The sequence below is a fragment of the Aotus nancymaae genome, unplaced genomic scaffold (genome assembly GCF_030222135.1).
Source record: "Aotus nancymaae isolate 86718 unplaced genomic scaffold, 86718_ANA_hifiasm-v0.15.2.pri h1tg000059l, whole genome shotgun sequence".
Taxonomy (NCBI): Eukaryota; Metazoa; Chordata; class Mammalia; order Primates; family Aotidae; genus Aotus; species Aotus nancymaae.
This window is the reverse complement of record NW_026988473.1, coordinates 41,322,958-41,344,422: the sequence shown is the minus strand read 5'-3', so window position 1 is coordinate 41,344,422 and position 21,465 is coordinate 41,322,958. Positions and strand designations below refer to the sequence as shown.

At 40.9% G+C, this 21,465-nt stretch overlaps 1 protein-coding gene across 3 annotated transcripts in view; it reads left to right on the top strand.

Moving 5' to 3' along the window:
- Positions 1–3,325: 3,325 nt before the first annotated feature.
- ZDHHC13 (zinc finger DHHC-type palmitoyltransferase 13) overlaps positions 3,326–21,465 on the top strand; it is a 61,128-nt gene continuing 42,988 nt past the window's right edge. Inside the window, exon 1 of one of the 3 annotated variants that reach the window (XM_064365112.1) lies at positions 3,326–3,357. Coding sequence is in view for 1 of the 3 variants with exons in the window: in XM_064365109.1 (XP_064221179.1) it covers positions 3,421–3,447 (27 nt within the window). In the remaining 2 variants the exon portion in view is untranslated. Of the gene's footprint in view, positions 3,448–21,465 lie in introns of all 3 variants that reach the window. The other 2 variants (XM_064365109.1, XM_064365111.1) reach the window with 2 other exon arrangements.

Here is a 21,465-nt window from a genome sequence, read left to right as displayed (position 1 = left end):
GCACATCTTAGAATGATTTATGGAGTTGAGCTGCCTTTAATGTAATCTTATAGACCATTTCTTTCAATTGGACTCACTTGTTTTTTCATTTATTTCAACAACACTTCTTTTTAGCCTTTACCGTGTGCCGGACCTTGTGGAAAACATGATGGGGACAAATGAATGTGCACCAGCAGCTGAGTGTAGGAAAGAGGTGGCCGAGTGGAGGAAAGAGGATCTACTTAAGAACAACAAGGCTGACTATAAAAATAGTCAGTGAGCCCATTTGTTAAAGTCTGTCTCTTACTGCTAGACAGTAGAGTAAGCCCCAGGAAGCCACAAAACAGTTTTCTCTGTTTTGCTCAATACTGAATCCCCAGTGCTGAATGGTGCCTGGTCCGCAGCAGGAACTCAATATATGTTTGTAGAATGGGGGAAATAGTGTCACCTAAAAGAGACCTAAAAGTGCTGGGGGTACTGGAAAGGTAGCTTAGTCTTAGCTGGGAAAAGACATGATCAGAGCTGAGAGGAGCTGTAGAGGTTAGTGCTTCCAGCCTCTGTTCTCAGCTCTATTTTACAAACAAATAAACTGTCATTAGAGAGGGGAAGTGATTTGCCCAAGGGCTTACAGTGTTATGAGCTGAATTTTGTCCCCCTTAAATTCATATGTTGAAGTCCTAACCCTTAGTACCTCAGAATGTAACTTTATTTGGAAATAGAGTCTTTAAAGAGGTAATAGTGTTAAAATGGGTCATCAGGGTGGGCTCATATCCACTATAACTGGTGTCCTTATAAAAAGAGGAAGTTAAGGTATGGCTATACACAAAGGAGGAGCCCATGTGAAGACACAGGGAGAAGATGGCCAGCTACAAGCCAAGGAGAGCAGCCTCAGAAAAACCCAACCCTGTCAACACCTTAATCTCAGACTTTTAGTCTCCAGAACTGTGGAACAAATTTCTTTTGTTTAAGCCAGTCAGTCTGTGGTACTTTGTTATGGCAGTGCTAGGAAACTAATACACACAGGAAGTGATGGCAAATCTTGAATTAGAAGTCAGGCCTGCTGAGTCTCTATCCTTGGCCCTTGGCATGACAGCACCCATCTGGTATAGTCAGTGCTCACCCCAACACCCACTCCCTAGGATGACGATGGCAATGGTGATAATAGCTAACCTATACATAGTGCCTAGTATGTACCAGACCTTCCTCTAAGTACTTTACATACATTAGCTCATTTAATTCTCTTGACAGCACTGTGAAGTAAATACTGTACTGTCATTATCTCATTTTTACAGAGGAGGAAACTGAAGCACAAGTGACTTCGTAACTTGCCCACAGGCATGCAGGTACTAAGTGCTGGAGCTGAGATTCCGGCTCAGGCAGTCGGCTCCAGGAGCCTGGTTCTACCATCATACTATATTAGTGGGGTGTGTCTACCAGCAAAGCTATTTTCAAAGATGAGAGGTAATCGTGGCAGTTAGAGGCTATCACTGGGTTTGGTTTCATATAGCCATTAGACATGGATATGCTTAATCTGAAATAGCTCACTGGCAGCATAAAACATGAGCAGAGGGAAGCCAGGAGCCTGGCTAAGGAGTGGGGTGTTCAGATTTAGTTGCTTCAAAATCTTCCAATGTGTTAGGATATCAGTGCAAAAGCATTGAAACAGATTTTAAGCCTCCCTCGAGTTCGACAACGTCTTCTAAATTAGTCTTTGAAAATGAAAGAACCAAACTATTTCAGTCAAAACAGTTGTAGTAAGAAACCTGATTTTGAATACTCTCTTTACTACTTACTTGCTGAGTGACTTGGGGTTTGTGGAATAGTCTGAACCTCACTTTCGCCTCCCAGGAGATGGGGAAAATAACACCCACCTCATGGAAGAGACATAATGTATGAAAACACTATAGCATAGTGCCAACACATAGTAGGTGATGAGTAAAGAAAACTGTGATTAGTTAAGCAAAATGACCAAACCCAAACGTTCTTTCCTCTGTAAATCCTCACCCAATGCCTCATCCTAACCTGTCGGAATTAATTGCTTTTTCTTCTGGCTTTCGGTGGAAGTTGCTTGCACTTCTATTTGTCACTCCATTTGTCCTTGCATTGATGACACACCTGTACATCCATCCATCCATCCATTCATTAAAATTGTGCTGAGCATTCCCAGTGCTGTGTTAGACACTGGGAGTTCAGAGATGTATCTGACATGGTTCCTGTCCTCAAAGGGCTTGGGCTTTTCGGGACAAACCAGGGCTGATGTGCCCAAAGGACCCAGACACTAAAGTAATAATACATCTACGATGTTAGTATGATGTTATTGTATCATAGCAGTATTTTTTAAATAGGAAAACCCAGCACTTTGTTGGATTTCTAGATACTTATTTTATGATTTAATATTATTTTTATAAAATAAAGGAGTCATAATGTTTTCAGATCGCTTTTAAATTAGCTTCTAAAGGTCTTAATCTGGTTCCACTTGGCAACAGATAGTCTAAGGAATCATTACAAAGAGCTGTGTTAAGTGCTGGGCTAGAAAAACTCCAGTGTTTTCTGGGGGCTGAGGTAGGAGAGCCCCACTGCCCCATTGGAGTGCCCCAAGAGAAGGAGCCATCCTAATGCTTGTTTCATAGACCTTCAAGCTGGACAGGGGTTAAATGCCAGCTCTTCCAGTGCCCTCCACAAAGGGTCGTGGGGGACAGGAGGGAGATGCGGTTCAAGTGGGAGGCTCTCGCCCACTCCCCCTCTAGCCTGCGCTGTAGAGCTCGTGTTTTGTTTTGTACGAGGAAACAGAACCCCAGCCGGTAGAGGAGACTTGCCCAGGATCACACAAATGGGGTGGAAAAGATTTATTTAAATAGCTAACATCTATTGATCCCTTTTTATATGTGACGCATTGGCTGAGGGGCTTTACATGAGTTTTCTTATTTAATCCTCCTGATAATTCCATGAAGTATGTACCCTTATTTTCCTCATTTCAATACAGACGAAAAAATTGAGATAAAATAAGAGACTTTCACAAGGTCATCTAGCAATTAAGTAGCCAAGTTCAGATTTGCTCTCAATAGATTGTGGTTGACGTTGGAATAACAGTCTGATCCTGATCCTGGACGCACATCTGGGCTCCTTAGCACTCGGGGCAGTGGCGCTAGGTCCTGGGCTGGGGCTGGGGGAACGACCGGCAAGGGCGGGCCGTGGGTGGAGCCTCTGGCGAGCTGTTCACAGCCGGCTTCCCTGGAGGCGAGAAAGTCCCGCCCCTAGCCGAGGGAGGGCTGTGATTGGTTGTCCGGGACCGATTGACGGCTCAGGGCACGAGCGGGGACCGCAGCGGCGGAGGTGAGGGCGCCAGCAGGAAGTGGGAGAAGAGGCGGCTCAAGGCGGGTAGGCGTGTTGGCGGCAGTCGCCTCTTGCTAGTAGCCTCAGCCGCTGTGGGTGCTTGGGGAGATGGAGGGGCCGGGGCTGGGCTCGCAGGTGAGTGCGGCCAGGCAGTGGTTGCCTGGGGGGCCGGGAGACCGGCTACGGCTGTGGAGAGAAGGACGGTGTGGGTGAGGCCGCTCGGTGAGGGGTTTTCGGGGGCGGCGGGGCCTGCGTCTGGGGAGCGGTAGCCTGGAAACGCCAAGAACTATGCTGGAAATTCTCTCTGAGGTGACCGGGAAGAAAAGGCGAGGACTGAAGGGTGAGGGCCAGAGCCGGCCCATTCAGCCTCCATCCCTGGCCAGGGCGCCCCCTGGGGCCGGTTTCCCGGAGCCCGGCGGGGACCTCTGTGGGCCTGGGGAGGGCAGGGAGGCCCTTCCCGAGAGAGGTGTCAGGTGACACACCTGAGTCGGACCCGCCCGTCTTGACGTTGGGCTGGAGTCGGAGCGGTTCTGGTGATTTCTTTTTCACCCCTGGCGCCCTGGTACCCGCCTTCACCCCACCCAGTCCAGTTGTCGCTCTTATTCCCGCATCCTTGCTTACTCCTTGAAAGAAGTAAGGCTGCTTGTTTAGGATGGAGGAAAGGAGGGGAGGCACACCATAGCGATCTGCAAAATCTCAAAGGACAATATTCTGTGGAGGAGGGGTTATATAAAAGCCAGACGGAGTTCCAAAGAAGCGAAGCGGGCCTGTCGGGGAAGTTACAGGAGGTAGATGTTGGCTCCAAAAGAACAAGATTTTTGCTTATGGCCCTTTCCTAATGCCTAGAGTACTGACTGGCGTATTGTAGACGTTCACTTAACATTTATTGAATAAATGCAGAATTCCCAGATTCAGCCAGTTTTAGTGAGTGCTTAGCACATGCCAGATGCCTTCATTTGCATTATTTTATTCCAGAATTGAAACATCCTTAAGAAGATGTTATCCCCCTATGCAGATGAGAACACTGAAGCTGTCTTCAGTTGGAACCGAGTTTGGTGGTAGATTCTCAGTTTGGGATGATTGGATTAGTAGATCTCTAAAAACGTTTTTCTAGTCCCTAGAATGCCTTATGCTCCGCCTTTACCTTCTTTCAGCAGAGTCTTGTGTAGGTTTAAGTGAGGAACAAGATGTCTGGGGAAATGTCAAGGTGTTCTTATTGGTTGTTCTTGCATTTTGACAGAAAAAAAAAGATGTTCTCTGGCAGACTGAATTTTACTAAAGGGTGTTGAATCTTCACATGGAAACTGCGCCTCATTCTTTTTCTCAGAGAGGCTCAAAGAAAAGTTGGTCGGAGTAACTATTATGTCTTAATTACTGGCACTCATTTACAAAAGCCTTCAAGTGCTTAAAGTTCACTCCCTCGTGCTGAAGGGAAGATTAGCCTTGTCCCAGTTCCATGGCCCACAGAGAGGGAGAGAATGGTTCAGTGGTTGAATTTAGTAGGGAAAGAGAGAGATAATGGTCATTGTTAATAATAACTGCTCTTGTTAACTTTTTCGATAATAATGTGAAGACCTTACCTATAGATACTGCTTTGCAGTTTGCAAAATACTTCCCCATTTTTTATTCTTACTATAATCCTATGAGGTAGGGAGAAATGATTATTCTGATCTTAAAGATGAGAACAGAGCCTCAGAAAACTGGAATCACTTGCTATAAGTCAAATAGCTGCTAAGTGATAGAGCCAAGACTTCAGTTGTTCATTCAGCAAACGTGTTTTGAACATCTGGTAGGCACCTTTAGGTGCTGATAACAAATTAGTGAACAAAACAGACCAAAACATTACTGCTCTCATTGAATTTTTTTTTTTTTTTTGAGATGGAGTCTTGCTCTGTTGCCCAGGCTGGAGTGCAGTGGCACGACCTCTGCTCGCTGCCACCTCTGCCTCCCAAGTTCAAGCAATTCTTTCTCTTGACTCAGCCTCCCGAGTAGCTGGGATTACAGGTGCCCACCACCATGCCTGGCTAATTTTTTTGTATTTTTAGTATAGACGGGGTTTCACCATGTTGGCCATGCTGGTTTTGAACTCCTGACCTCAGGTAATCTGTCTGCCTTGGCCTCCCAAAGTGCTAGGATTACAGATATGAGCCACTGTGCCCAGCCTGGTTCTTTTTATTCCAAGATCAGTGCTGTTGGAGGATTTACCAGGATTTGCCTATATGATCAGGTCTCCAGTTTCCTTTCTCACCTCATCTTTTACTACTTTCTTGCTTGCCCAGTCATCCCCAGCCACACCAGCCTCAGCGTCTTTGTACTTACTATTTGCTCTACCTGGAATGCTCTTTTCTTGTGTGCCCACTTGACTTATTCCCCCACCTCGAAGTCTTGACACAAATGTCACCTCTGTGTCCTTCTGTGACCCCTGTATCTAAAATTGCAAGCCTTTTCCATCATTGGCACTACCAGCAACACTACCTGCGCTCCTTCCTTGCTTTAGATTTCTCCTCAGCATTTAACACCATTTAACATACTTACTGGTCTGTTTATTGTTTCTTTTCCCTCCACTGAATGTTACTGCTATAAGGGCAGTGATTTTTATCTGTTATGTTCACCACTGTGTGCCTGGCATCTAGAACAATGCTTAACACTGGTGAGTACTCTGTAAATACTTGTCCAATGAATGAACTTGGAAACTAAACTCTGGTACTTCTGTTAATGAGAACTTTAATGACATGAGAACTTTTAATGACTGTCACATCTTTCTATCTCTCACTTGCTATTTCTCTTCACTCTCTTTTTATTTGATAATCTGGCAGGATAGTGACTCTTATCGGAGTTTGAGTGTGGTTTTCTAGATCTTGGTTTTGGCTTAAATTAATGCCCACTGTAACTTTAACAATATACAATTTAGAAAAATAGTCTAATTCATGCCATCTCTGTGTAAGAAGTATTACAGGATCCCTCGGAGCTTAAAGATGCCCTAGTTACCTATTGTGGTGTAAGAAACCATCCCAAAACATAGTGGTATAAAACAGCCTTTGTCATGCTCATGGACTCTGTGTGTCAGGGACTTGGACAAACTGCAGCAGGGTTTGTTTGTTTCTGTTCCACCATGTCTAGAGCGTCAGCTGCAAAGACTCATAAGCTGGAGGTAACTTGATAGCTGGGGCCGGTATCTATGAGTATCTTCACTTATATCTGGCAGTTGACTTTCAGTAGAGACACTTACATGTGGCCTGGGCATTGGACAGTATGGAGGCTGAGTTCCATTAGTAAACATCTAATGGAAGAGCCAAGAAGAAGCTGCCAGTTTCTTAAGCCTGGGCCTGCAAACTGACACAGCATCACTTCTGAAATATATTGTTAGTGAGGTAGTCACAGAGCTCAGAGTCAAGAGAAAGGGACGTAGACCTTTACCTCTTGAGGAAGAAGTAGCAAATAATTTTGAGGCTATGTTGTAAAAATTACCACACATGTATCCCTATGTCTGTTAGATAATTTTCATAATATCTTGTTATGCTTTGCTCTTCTGTGGAGGACAGTCAGCTAGCTATATGTCTTTTTCTTGGTTTCCCCCTTAAAATGTTATTCCCTGTGTATCTTGAACAACAACAACAACAACAACAACAAAACATGTTACCCTAGTATCTTGAGGCAGTTGTAGACTGGAATCCTAGGAAGACTAGAGGAAGTAAAATGGAATAGAATCATAGAAAACTTGGAGCTGGAAGGCTTTTCAGTGAATTACCTAGTTCAGAGATTCTTTTTTTTTATTGCATTTTAGGTTTTGGGGTACATGTGAAAAACATGCAAGATTGTTGCATAGGTGCATGCGTGGCAGTGTGATTTGCTGCCTTCCTCCCCTTCACCTATATGTGGCATTTCTCCCCATGCTATCTCAACCCCCCACCCTCCGCTGTCCCCCCTACTCCCCCCCGACAGACCCCAGTGTATAGTGCTCCCCTCCCTGTGTCCATGTGTTCCCATTGTTCAACATCCGTCTATGAGTGAGAACATGCGATGTTTGATTTTGTGTTCTTGTGTCAGTTTGCTGAGAACGATGGTTTCCAGGCTCATCCATGTCCCTACAAAGGACGTGAACTTATCATTTTTGATGGCTGCATAATATTCCATGGTGTATATGTGCCACACTTTTCCTGTCCAGTCTATCATTGATGAGCATTTGGGTTGGTTCCAGGTCTTTGCTATTGTAAACTGTGCTGCAGTGAATATTCGTGTGCATGTGTCCTTATAGTAGAACGATTTATAATCCTTTGGCTATATACCCAGTAATGGGATTGCTGGGTCAAATGGAATTTCTATTTCTAGGTCCTTGAGGAATCGCCACACTGTCTTCCACAATGGTTGAACTAGTTTACACTCCCACCAACAGTGTAAAAGTGTTCCTATTTCTCCACATCCTCTCCAGCATCTGTTGTCTCCAGATTTTTTAATGATCACCGTTCTAACTGGCGTGAGATGGTATCTCAATGTAGTTTTGATTTGCATTTCTCTAATGACCAGTGATGGTGAGCATTTTTTCATACGCTTGTTGGCCTCATGTATGTCTTCTTTTGTAAAGTATCTGTTCATATCCTTCGCCCATTTTTGAATGGGCTTGTTTGTTTTTTTCTTGTAAATCTGTTTTAGTTCATTATAAATTCTGTGTATCAGCCCTTTGTCAGATGGGTAGGCTGCAAAAATTTTTTCCCATTCTGTTGGTTGCCAATTCACTCTATTGACTGTTTCTTTCGCCATGCAGAAGCTGTGGAGTTTGATTAGGTCCCATTTGTCTATTTTGGCTTTTGTTGCCAATGCTTTTGGTGTTTTGGTCATGAAGTCCTTGCCTATGCCTATGTCCTGAATGGTTTTGCCTAGGTTTTCTTCTAGGGTTTTTATGGTGTTAGGTCTTACGTTTAAGTCTTTAATCCATCTGGAGTTAATTTTAGTGTAAGGTGTCAGGAAGGGGTCGAGTTTCTGCTTTCTGCATATGGCTAGCCAGTTTTCCCAACACCACTTATTAAACAGGGAATCCTTTCCCCATTGCTTGTTTTTATCAGGTTTGTCAAAGATTGGATGGTTGTAGATATGTTGTGTCGCCTCCGACGCCTCTGTTCTGTTCCATTGGTCTATATCTCTGTTTTGGTACCAGTACCATGCTGTTTTGATACCAGTACCATGCTGTTTTGATTACTGTAGCCTTGTAGTATAATTTGATGTCTGGTAGTGTGATGCCTCCTGCTTTGTTCTTTTTGCTTAGAATTGACTTGGCTATGCGGGCTCTCTTTTGGTTCCATATGAAGTTTAAGGTGGTTTTTTCCAGTTCTGTGAAGAAGGTCATTGGTAGCTTGATGGGGATAGCGTTGAATCTGTAAATTACTTTGAGCAGTTTGGCCATTTTCACGATATTAATTCTTCCTAACCATGAACATGGAATGTTTCTCCATCTGTTTGTGTCCTCTCTTATTTCGTTGAGCAGTGATTTGTAGTTCTCCTTGAAGAGGTCCTTTACGTTCCTTGTTAGTTGTATTCCTAGGTATTTTATTCTCTTTGTAGCAATTGTGAATGGCAGTTCGTTCTTGATTTGGCTCTCCTTAAGTCTGTTATTGGTGTATAGGAATGCTTGTGATTTTTGCACATTGATTTTGTATCCTGAGACTTTGCTGAAGTTGCTTATCAGTTTCAGGAGATTTTGGGCTAAGAGGATGGGGTCTTCTAGATATACAATCATGTCGTCTGCAAATAGAGACAATTCGACTTCCTCCTTTCCTAATTGAATGCCCTTTATTTCTTTTTCTTGCCTGATTGCTCTGGCTAGAACTTCCAGTACTATATTGAATAGAAGTGGTGAGAGAGGGCATCCTTGTCTAGTGCCCCAGATTTCAAAGGGAATGCTTCCAGTTTTTGCCCATTCAGTATGATATTGGCTGTTGGTTTGTCATAAATAGCTTTTATTATTTTGAGATACGTTCCGTCGATACCTAGTTTATTGAGGGTTTTTAGCATAAAGGGCTGTTGAATTTTGTTGAAGGCCTTCTCTGCATCAATTGAGATAATCATGTGGTTTTTGTCTTTGGTTCTGTTTATGTGGTGAATTATGTTTATAGACTTGCGTATATTGAACCAGCCTTGCATCCCCGGGATGAATCCTACTTGATCATGGTGGATAAGCTTTTTGATGTGCTGTTGTAATCGGCTTGCCAGTATTTTATTGAAGATTTTTGCATCTATATTCATCATGGATATTGGCCTGTAATTTTCTTTTCTTGTTGAGTCTCTGCCAGGTTTTGGTATCAGGATGATGTTGGTCTCATAAAATGATTTGGGAAGGATTCCCTCTTTTTGGATTATTTGAAATAGTTTCAGAAGGAATGGTACCAGTTCCTCTTTGTATGTCTGGTAGAATTCAGCTGTGAACCCATCTGGACCTGGGCTTTTTTTGGGTGGTAGGCTCTTAATTGCTGCCTCGACTTCAGACCTTGTTATTGGTCTATTCAGGGTTTCGACTTCTTCCTGGTTTAGGCTTGGGAGGAGGCAACTGTCCAGGAATTTATCCATTTCTTCCAGGTTTTCTAATTTATGTGCATAGAGTTGTTTGTAATAATCTCTGATGATGGTTTGAATTTCTGTGTAATCTGTGGTGATATCCCCTTTATCATTTTTTATTGCATCTATTTGGTTATTCTCTCTTTTGTTTTTTATTAATCTGGCTAGTGGTCTATTTTGTTGATCTTTTCAAAAAACCTGCTCCTGGATTTATTGATTTTTTTGAAGGGTTTTTCGTGTCTCTATCTCCTTCGATTCTGCTCTGATCTTAGTTATTTCTTGTCTTCTGCTAGGTTTTGAGTTTTTTTTATCTTGCTCCTCTAGCTCTTTCAATTTTGACGATAGGGTGTCAATTTTAGATCTCTCCTTTCTTCTCATGTGGGCACTTATTGCTATATATTTTCCTCTAGAGACTGCTTTAAATGTGTCCTAGAGATTCTGGTATGTGGTGTCTTTGTTCTCGTTGGTTTTGAAGAGCATCTTTATTTCTGCCTTCATTTCATTGTTTATCCAGTCAACATTCAGGAGAAAGTTGTTTAGTTTCCATGAAGCTGTGCGGTTCTGGGTTGGTTTCTGAATTCTGAGTTCTAACTTGATTGCACTGTGGTCTGAGAGACTGTTTGTTATGGTTTCCGTTCTTTTGCATTTGCTGAGGAGTGATTTACTTCCAATTATGTGATCAATTTTAGAGTAGGTGTGATGTGGTGCTGAGAAGAATGTATATTCTGTGGATTTGGGGTGGAGAGTTCTGTAAATGTCTATTAGGTTTGCTTGGTCCAGGTCTGAGTTCAAGTCCTGGATATCCTTGTTAATTTTCTGTCTCATTGATCTGTCTAATATTGACAATGGTGTGTTGAAGTCTCCCACTATTATTGTGTGGGAGTCTAAGTCTCTTTTTAAGTCATTAAGAACTTGCCTTATGTATCTGGGTGCTCCTGTATTAGGTGCATATATATTTAGGATCGTTAGCTCTTCTTGTTGCATTGATCCTTTTACCATTATGTAATGTCCTTCTTTGTCTCTTTTGATCTTTGTTGCTTTAAAGTCTATTTTATCAGAGATGAGAATTGCAACTCCTGCTTTTTTTTGCTCTCCATTTGCTTGGTAAATCTTCTTCCATCCCTTTATTTTGAGCCTTTGTGTATCCTTGCATGTGAGATGGGTTTCCTGGATACAGCACACCGATGGGTTTTGGCTTTTTATCCAATTTGCCAGTCTGTGTCTTTTGATTGGGGCATTTAGTCCATTTACGTTTGGGGTTAATATTGTTATGTGTGAATTTGATCCTGCCATTTTGATGCTAGCCGGCTGTTTTGCCCATTGGTTGATGCAGATTCTTCATTGTGTTGATGCTCTTTACCATTTCATGTGTTTTTGGAGTGGCTGGTACTGGTTGTTCTTTTCTATGTGTAGTGCCTCTTTCAGGAGCTCTTGTAAAGCCGGTCTGGTGGTGATGAAATCTCTGAGTACTTGCTTGTTCACAAAGGATTTTATTTTTCCTTCACTTATGAAGCTTAGTTTGGCTGGATATGAAATTCTGGGTTGAAAGTTCTTTTCTTTAAGGATATTGAATATCAGCCCCCACTCTATTCTGGCTTGTAGGGTTTCTGCTGAGAGATCTGCTGTGAGTCTGATGGGCTTCCCTTTGTGGGTAACCCGACCTTTCTCTCTGGCCGCCCTTAGTATTTTCTCCTTCATTTCAACCCTGGTGAATCTGACGATTATGTGCCTTGGGGTTGCTCTTCTAGAGGAATATCTTTGTAGTGTTCTCTGTATTTCCTGGAGTTGAATATTGGCCTGCCTTGCTAGGTTGGGGAAGTTTTCCTGGATAATATCCTGAAGAGTATTTTCCAGCTTGGATGCATTCTCTTTGTCACATTCAGGTACACCTATCAAACGTAGATTAGGTCTTTTCACGTAGTCCCATATTTCTTGTTGACTTTGTTCATTCCTTTTTACCCTGTTTTCTCTAATCTTGCCTTCTCGTTTTATTTGATTGAGTTGATCTTTGACCTCTGATATCCTTTCTTCTGCTTGATCAATTTGGCTGTTGAAACTTGTGCATGCTTCGCAAAGTTCTCGTGTTGTGTTTTTCAGCTCCATCAATTCACTCATATTCCTCTCTAAGTTGTCCATTCTCGTTAGCATTTCGTCAAGTCTTTTTTCAAGGTTCTTAGTTTCTTTGCATTGGGTTAGAATATGTTCTTTTAGCTCACGGAAGTTTCTTATTATCCACTTTCTGAAGGCTGATTCTGTCATTTCATCACACTCATTCTCCATCCAGTCTTGTTCCCTTGCTGGTGAGGAGTTGTGATCCCTTGTAGGAGGAGAGGTGTTCTGGTTTTGGGTGTTTTCATCCTTTTTGCTCTGGTTTCTTCCCATCTTTGTGGATTTGTCCACCTGTCGACTTTGTAGTTGTTGACTTTCTGATTTTGGTAAGTTTAAGTCTGCAGCAGCAGAACTCATAAACCCCTTTTTTTTTCCCCAGGTGTTCTGTCCCACAGAGTTAGGGCTTTATGAGTTTCCACTGTGCTGCTGCTGTTTTCTCTGCCCACAAGGAGGCAGCCTAGTCACTCTCAGTCTGCATAGGTTTCGATGAGCTGCTGTGGGCTCCGCCCAGCTGCCGTGTGAACTTCCCTGTAGTCCTGTTTATATGGATGTAGTTAGAACTGTTTCTGCTATGTTGGCCCGCCTCTGTAGTGATGGACTGTCTCTGTAATGGCGGGTTGCCTTGGCAATGGCATGTTGCCCTGGCAACTGCAGGCTGCCTCTGTAATGGTGGACGCCCCTCCTCCACAGAGCTGGACCTTCCCGGGTTCAGTTGCGTTTGCTGTGAAAGTCTCAACCCAGAGTGTTTCCAATTGCTGTTTTTTTGTTTTTGTTTTTGTTTTTGTGGGGGTGGGACCAGCTGGGCCTGGTCACCTGGCTCCCTGCCTCAGAGCCTTTTGTTTTTTAGTTGAACGGTCGCCTCTCTACCAGGTGACCTGGTCGCCTGTTGAATAGGTGCCGGGATCTGTGTGATTTCCCGTGCGGCGACCCACTGCGCCGGCTGAAACCGCGGCTCTGAGATTCGTGGCACTTTTTTGCCTGGGAATCTCCTGGCCTGGCTCCCTGCTTCAGCTCCCCTTGCTGACTAAGAGGGGACACCGTCTCTTTTACTCTGCTCCGGGAGCCGCTGTGCCGGCTGAAACCGTGGCTCTGAGATTCGTGGCACTTTTTTGCCCGGGAATCTCCTGGCCTGGCTCCCCGTTTCAGCTCCCCTTGCTGGCTAAGAGGGGACACTGTCTCGTTTACTCTGCACTGGGAACCGCTGCACCAGGGCGCAGCCCAAACAGCCACACCGGCCAAAACAGCCGCGCTGGCGACACGTGGGGCTTCTCCGCCTGTGAATCTCCTGGTCTCTGGGCAGGAAAAATCTGTCTGGAAATGCGGCATCCACTCACCCTCTGCGCTTTCACTCGGATCTGCAATCCTGAGCTCCTCCTAACCGGCCATCTTGGATCTCACCCCTAGTTCAGAGATTCTTAAACTGGCATATCGGATAAGCTTCAGGGCAATAGGGAACACCTTGAAATTAGTGAACATCTTGAAAAGTTAGTTTGTACGTGCAGTTGTGCATTTCTCTTAAGTAGAGAGGACTCAGTTTTGGTAAAATTTTCAAAAAGGGCCACAACATTAGGAAGTTTCGAGAACCATTTATCTAGTCTAACCCTTTAACTTTTTCCACAAATTCAAGACTCAAAAATAATAACTTATTTTCCAAAGGTTTATAGCAAGTTAGCTGAGCCCAGGTGTCAGGGCTCCTGATGAGTGCATTTTCATTGCTACTCAGGTGATCCAGTCTTGATATGATCTTATTTGATTGTTTGCTGCCTCTTGGAGTTCACCCATTCTTTAGTCCAAGGTCTGAGGAGTTGTCTGTATTTTATTCTGCTCAGGAAATGAGGAAAGGACTGTGTCCCTAACCAGAATATACATTCCTTGAAAACCAGGGACCTTGTCTATTGTTCATTGCTGTATTGCCGTGTCTACTATAGTGCCCAGCACATAGTAGGTATTCAGTAAATTTCTAGAATGAATAAATTTTGGAAGGAATTGTGTCTTATTCATCTTTTATCCCTGATAACCTACTTCTGTGATTTGTATAGGTGTTCTTTTTATTTCCCTGAATGAATGATTAATGAAAACTCTTGGGAGTTGGCTGGCATCATGAGAATTTGCTTAGTCTGTTCTGTTACCTTAATACTGTAGGCAACCATGTAGCAGTTAAGCATCTTTACTCATATAGCATGTTTGTTCATGCAGTAAAGTCTTTACCAGTGCACAAGTCAATAGTGACTATTGTAACAGCTCCGCTTAGGACCATGCAACATGAGACCTAGAAGGAGCTTTATGGGTATATTGATCTGTCCCTTTCATTTTACAAATGTAGAAATGAGCCAAAAATAGAGTAGATGATTCGCCACTAACATACAGCCAATGTGGCAGTACTAGGAATCTGATTGTTTGGCCTGTGTCATCAATGCAAGCAGGAGAGATTAGGCTGAGAGAATACTGTGGAAGCAGGGACTCAATGTGTCTTCTTCCCTATCTTTTGAGACTGAGGGTTACCTGTCTTCTTCTCTGCCATGTCCTTGCCCTCTTTTCCTGACCTTGCTTTACAGAAAACTTCACACTGAAAATAAATATTTCAGCACTCTTCTGTTTGAACATGGGGATAGGAGCTGGTCGCCAATTTCATATTGTCATGGGTCATGTTATTGTAAGATTTGACAACATATTTCTAAATTATGTTCATTAACTCATAGCTCAGTGTATGCTCATGGCAAGATTTGTATTAAAGATAGAGGTTATAAGTCTGCTTCAATTTAGCCTTTTGACAATTTTGAATTTTTTTGGAGGGGGTACTGACACGTCAGATTGAATTAGATCATCTTTGTTTATACTTCATGTGTTTGCTGGAATTCCTAAACTGCTGTTTTTTTATTTGCTTGTGCTAATTATTATTACCTCAATTCATAGGTTCTTTGCAGAAATCAGTGTAAGGTACTTGCTCATTTTGGGAGAGGTAATTTAATTAAAATTTGACAATATAATTTGAAAATAAATCTAATGTATATTGTAATATGTTGAAGGTACTATTGTCAACTCTCTGATTGTGGAAGCTTTCTTTACCTCCAGGTTACCTTGTAAAGAGAGTATAAGGAGTGACCTGATTACATACCGATAAATGAGACTGCTGTTATTAAAAATTAGTAAAGCTTTCCTGCCAGCAGGGGTATGCTAACAAGAAAAAATAAAATTGGTAAAGCTTTAAAAACTCAAATTTGTAAATTTTATTTTTCGTTTTTAAGTAAAAAGATGAAAAGTTATTATAATAGAAACTTTAACATTTTCTCATATTGCCTAATGGGTTACTACATGTATGACCTTGAGTGCACTTTCCTTACTTTGTAGATGATTGACTTCAAACACAGGCTGTGAAGACAAATAGTCATTTTTAGGTTTTACTTTGATCTGGATTTGGGTAAACAATCATGACATGAACAGAAGATATCTCCTGTTTTCTAGTTTCTTATTGCCATTTAATCATATATAATCACATGTTGCCTTCTATTATTATTTTACTTTGTCTCTGACATATCTCCCTTATTAGACTTAAATTCCTGGAGAATAGTCACCCATGTCTTCTGTGCCCTTAGCATAATTGTACATCATAAATATACAGTAATTAATTGTTGACTAAACAAATGCTCTTAATTGTGGATATTCTTCACATTGAAATATGTAAACCTCTTTAACTTTATACATGACAAATAAAGCTGATGTCCTTAATGCCTTAACACAGTATAAGAAGCCACAAATCTGTATCTATTGAACGAGTCAATTTTCCGTGATGAAAAATCTGTACATAAACAAAGGGTCAGGGCTGGGTATGGTGGCTCATGCCTGTAACCCCAGTGCTTTAGGAGGCCAAGGTGGAAGGATAACTTGAGGTCAGGAGTTTGACCAGTCTGGGCAACATAACGAGACCTGTCTATAGAAAAATAAAAAAATCAGCAGGGTGTGTGGTGGTGCTTGCCTGTAGTCCTAGCTTCTAGGGTGGGTCAGGTGGGAGGATCACTTAAGCCCAGGAAATTGGACTTTAGTGAGCTTTGGTGGTGCCACTTGCACTCCAGCCTGGGTGACAGAGTAATACTCCATCTCAAAAACAAAACAAACAATAAAGGGTTGATCTTTCTAACCTGCAAAGAGAAACAGGTATGTGCAATTCACTAGAAATACAAGTAGACTACGAAAAGGCAATCCACAAAAGAGAAAATATGGAGAGCCAATATACCTAACAACAACAACAACAACAACAACAACAAAACACTCAGACTCATCAGCAACTAGGGGAGCACAAATGAAAAACAGGATGCCATTTTTTAGCCATCAGATTGTCAAGGTTGTAAAAAGATTGATAACATCCAGTTCTGGGAAAGTTTGTAGGGAGAAAGAACACGTATATACTTTGCTGTTGGGACTGTGAATTGGGGAGAGTATTTGGTCATTAAAATGCATACTTTTTGACTCAATAGTCCTACTTTGGGGAATCAATCCTATAATAGAATTAGACTGCACAGGGTGTTGATTGGATTGTTTATAGACATGAAAGGCTGAAATCAACCTGTGTCTCTAACCGAAGGGGAATTGTTGAATGAATTATGCTAGATCTGTATACAATGGAATAATAGTCAAATATTACTGAACTGTAGGACTGTACATAATATATTGTTAGGTGAGAAAAGCAAGTTGAGGAATAATGTATATAATGTGATCCTATTCTTTGTTCAGTAAGTATAAGAAAATTATTAAAAATGTGTGTATATGTATGTATACAGCACAATATTATATACATTAAAATATATTTACATAATGAGGGAGGATGCACCCAACCGTTATAATGGTTTTCTCTGGTGGTATGGTATTGGAAATAGTCCAGATTGTTAACCCCATATTCACTTGTGTATTGCTAGATCTTTAAAATTAAGATGTGTCATTCTATAGTTTTAAAATTCTAGTAAAAATTTATTTTATATAAAAATACACTGATTTTTTTTTGTCAATCTTAGCTGTACTTTTTATTACATCTTTTACTTATTGTCATTCTAGAAATTTTGAGTATATTTCAACTCTTTTCCTGGACCCTTTGCCTTCTTCATGAAAAGAATCCTAATGCTTTTATTTACATTTTAATCTATTACATGTTTATTTTTAGCTGTGTGTGATTCTGTGTGTCGGGGAGTAATTGATTTTTTTACCAGAGAAATCAGAATTTACCTAGTCAGAAAAGCAGGTGGACTGAAGAAGAAAAAGATTGGAATTTAAAAACCACCAAATCAGTAGCTGATTTACCTTTTTTCTCTCTGGTTTGCCCCCAGCTTGTCTTGATCCCTGGAAATAAGCATCAGTGCAGACAGCAAGTGCTTCATTAGAATCTATCTAGTTAAGGCTCAAGGAGCCACAAAGGGATTTCCTGGCAGCACAGACACCAGAAATGCTGAGGGAGAACTTTCTTCTCTGAACAGAGGAATTGTGACCCCAAGACAGTAGTTTTTAGATGTGACACCAAAAGTACAATCCATAAAATAACAAATTGGTAAATTGGACTTTTTTAAAATTAAGAACTTCTGCTCTATGAAACAGACTTTTAAGAGATGGGAAGATAAGCTACAGACCAGGCAAAAATATCTGCAAATCGCATATTTGACAAAAGACTTGTATCTAGAATGTGTAATATAAAGAACTCTCAAAACTTAGCAGTACGAAAACAAACAGCTCAATTAAAAATGGACAAAAGACTTGGACACTTCACCAGAGAAGATATACAGATGGCAAATAAGCACATGAAAAGATGATCAACTTCATTAGCCTTTAAGGATATGTAAATTAAGACCGCGATGAGATGCCCCTATACATCTATTAGACTCACAATCTCCGTGCCAGTGAGAATGCAGAACAATTGTAACTCTCATAGTTGTTAGATTAGTGGCAATGCAAGGTGGTATAACCAGTCTGGAAAATAGTTTAGCAGTTTCTCATAAATTTAAATATAGTTAACATATGGCCAAGCAGTCTTACTCTTAGAGAAATGAAAGCAAGTTCACGCAAGTTTGTCCATGAATATTTTTAGCAACTCTATTTATAATCGTCAAAAGCTGGAAAACAACCCATGCAGATTGTTTGGATAGATTAACTGGGATGCACCCATTATAGTAGGATACTATACAACAATAAAAAGGAATTATTGATAACATGCAACAACTTGGACGAATCTCAGCACCATTGTGCTGAGTGAAAGAAGCCCCTCCTAAAAGGTTGTGTACTGTGTGATTCCGTTATATGACATTCTGGGAAAGACAGAATTAATGACAAAGAACAGATCGGTGGTTGCCAGGAGTTGGTTGGGGTTACAGGAGGGTGTGACTACAAAGGATGATGATGATGGTTACATGATTCCATACATGTGTTAAAATTCATAGAGCTATATACCAAAGTTAATTTTACTGTAAATTAACTTTTTAAAAACAGTACACCTCAGTATAACCCCTTGAGGGGTTATGGACTCATTTAAGTAAAACTGAAAATTTTAAAACTTTCTTTTAAAAAATTTGTTTTAGGTTTGGGGGTACATGTGAGGGTTTGTTATATAGGCAAACTTATGTCATGGAGGTTTGTTATATAGATTATTTCATTACCCAGGTATTAAGCCTAGTACCCACTAGTTATTTTTTCTGCTCCTCTCCATCCTCCCACCCTCCACTCTCAGGTATACTCCAGTGTCTCTTGTTCCCTTTTTTTTTTTTGAGATGGAGTCTTGCTCTGTCACCCAGGCTGGAGTGCAGTGGCGTGATCTTGGCTCACTGCAACCTCTGCCTCCCAGATTCAAGCAATTCTCCTGCCTCAGCCTTCCAAGTAACTGGGACTGCAGACACAAACCACCACTGGCTAATTTTTTTTTTTTTTAAGAAATGGGGTATCACTATATTGACCAGGATGTTTTCGAACTCCTGACATCAAGTGATCCACCTGTCTTGGCTTACCAAAGTGCTGGGATTATAGGCGTGAGCCACCACACCCAGCCTGTTGTTCCCTTCTTTGTGTTCATGAGTTGTCATCACTTAGCTCCCACTTATAAGTGAGAACATGCCGTATTTGGTTTTCTGTTTCTGCATTAGTTTCCTAAGCCTAATAGCCTCCAGCTCCATTCGTGTTTCTGCAAAAGACATGATCTCATACTTTTTTGTGGCCGCATAGTAATGCATGGTGTATATGTACTACATTTTCTTTACCCAGTTTGTCAGTGATGGACATTTAGGTTGATTCCATGTCTTTGCTATCGTGAATAGTGCTACAGTGAACATTCACATACATGTGTCTTTATGGTAAAATGATTCATAGTCCTCTGGGTATATACCCAGTAATGGGATTGCTAGGTTGAATGGTAGTTCTTGCTTTTAGCTCTTTGAGGAATTGTCATACTGCTTTCCACAATGGTTGAACTAATTTACACTCCCACCAACAGAGTATAAGCATTCCTTTGTCTCTGTAACCTTGCCGGCATCTCTTATATTTTAACTTTTTAGTAATAGCATTCTGACTAGTGTGAAATGGTATCTCATTGTGGTTTTGATTAGCATTTCTCTAATGATCGGTGATGTTAAGCTTTTTTTTCATGTGCTTGGTGGCTGCATTTATGTCTTCTTTTGAAAAGCATCTGTTCATGTTCTTTACCTACTTTTTAATGGGGTTTGTTTTTCTCTTGTAAATTTAAGTTCTTTACAGATGCTGGATATTAGACCTTTGTTGGATGCATAGTTTGCAAACGTTGTCTCCCATTTTGTAGAATGTCTGTTTACTCTGTTGATAGTTTCTTTTGCTGTGCAGAAGCTCTTTAATTAGATCCCACTTATCAATTTTTGGTTTTGTTATGATTGCTTGGTGTTTTTGTTATGAAATTTTTGCCCATTTCTGTGTCCAGGGTGGTATGTCTTAGGTTTTCTCCTAGGGTTTTTATAGTTTTGGGTTTTATGTTTAAGTCTTTGACCCATCTTGAGTTGATTTTTGTGTATGGTGTAAGGAAGGGGTCCAGCTTTGATTTTCTGCATATGGCTAGCCAATAATCCCAGCACCATTTATTGAATAAGGAGTCTTTTCCCCATTGCTTGATTTATTGGCTTTGTCAAAGATCTGCTGGTCATAGGTGTGTGGCCTTGTTTCTGGGTTTCCTATTCTATTCCATCGGTCTATGTGCCTGTTTTTGTACCAGTATCATGCTGTTTTGGTTACTATAGCACTGTAGTATCATTTGAAGTCAGGTAATGTGATTCCTAGAGCTTTGTTCTTTTTGCTTAGGATTGCCTTGACTATTCAGGCTCTTATTTGGTTGCATATAAATTTTAAAATAGCTTTTTCCTAGTTCTGTGAAGAATGTCTTTGGTAATTTGATAGGGATAGCATTGAATCTGTAATTTGCTTTGGGCAGTATGGCCATTTTCATGATACTGAGTCTTTCTATCTGTGAGCATGGGATGTCTTTTCATTTGTTTGTGTCTTCTCTTGATTTCTTTGAGCAGCGTTTTGTAATTCTCATTGTAGAAGTCTTTCACCTCCCTGGTTAGCTGTATTCCTAGGTATTTTATTCTTTCTGTGGCAGTTGTGACTGGGATTGCCTTCCTGATTTGGTTCTCGGCTTGATAGTTGTTGTATAGGATGCCAGTAATTTTTGTACATTGATTTTGTATCCTGAAACTTTGCTGAAGTTGTTTATCAGCTGAAGGAGCTTTTGGGTCAAGACAATGGGGTTTTCTAGATACAGAATCTTGTCGTCTGCAAACAGGGATAGTTTGACTTCCTCTCTTCTTCCTATTTGGATGCCCTTTATTCCTCTTGCCTGATTGCTCTGGACAGGACTGCCAATACTGTGTTGAATAGAAGTGGTGAGAGCAGGCATCCTTGTCTTGTAAATAATTTCTCTATTTTTCTAAAGTATTCTTTAATTTTGAAGAAGTAAACTTTCTTCAAAATTAAAAATTCCTAAGAGAATTTTAAAAACTGTCTTTTAAAAATGAAATTTAAGAAACTTTCATTCTTAAAAGTTTTTGGAACTCTTAAGAGAATTGACTTTGACACATTATATCAAATGTCTTCAATATTTTAATTCTTAATTGTGTATTTATCCTTAGAGAGTGATTTTCTTTTGTAAACTGAAAAGTTCACAGAAATAGGTTTGATAATAAGGTAGGTGAAAACTAGGTAACTTTATTTATGGTAAAAAGCAAGATGAGATTATAAAATAATCCAGCATTCATTTATAGGAATTTTCTAAGTACAGTCATAGCATCCCATAATGTTTCGATCAGTGTCAGACCACACATACGACATTGGTCAGAGCAATGGTTTACACCATATAGCCCAAGTCTGTAATAGGCTATACTGTCTAGGTTTGTGTAAGTACACATTGTGATGTTTGCACAACAATGAAATAGCCTAATGATATGTTTCTCAGAATGTATCCTCATTGTTAATGAAAGCATGGCTATATTTGATGTGACCCTCCCACTG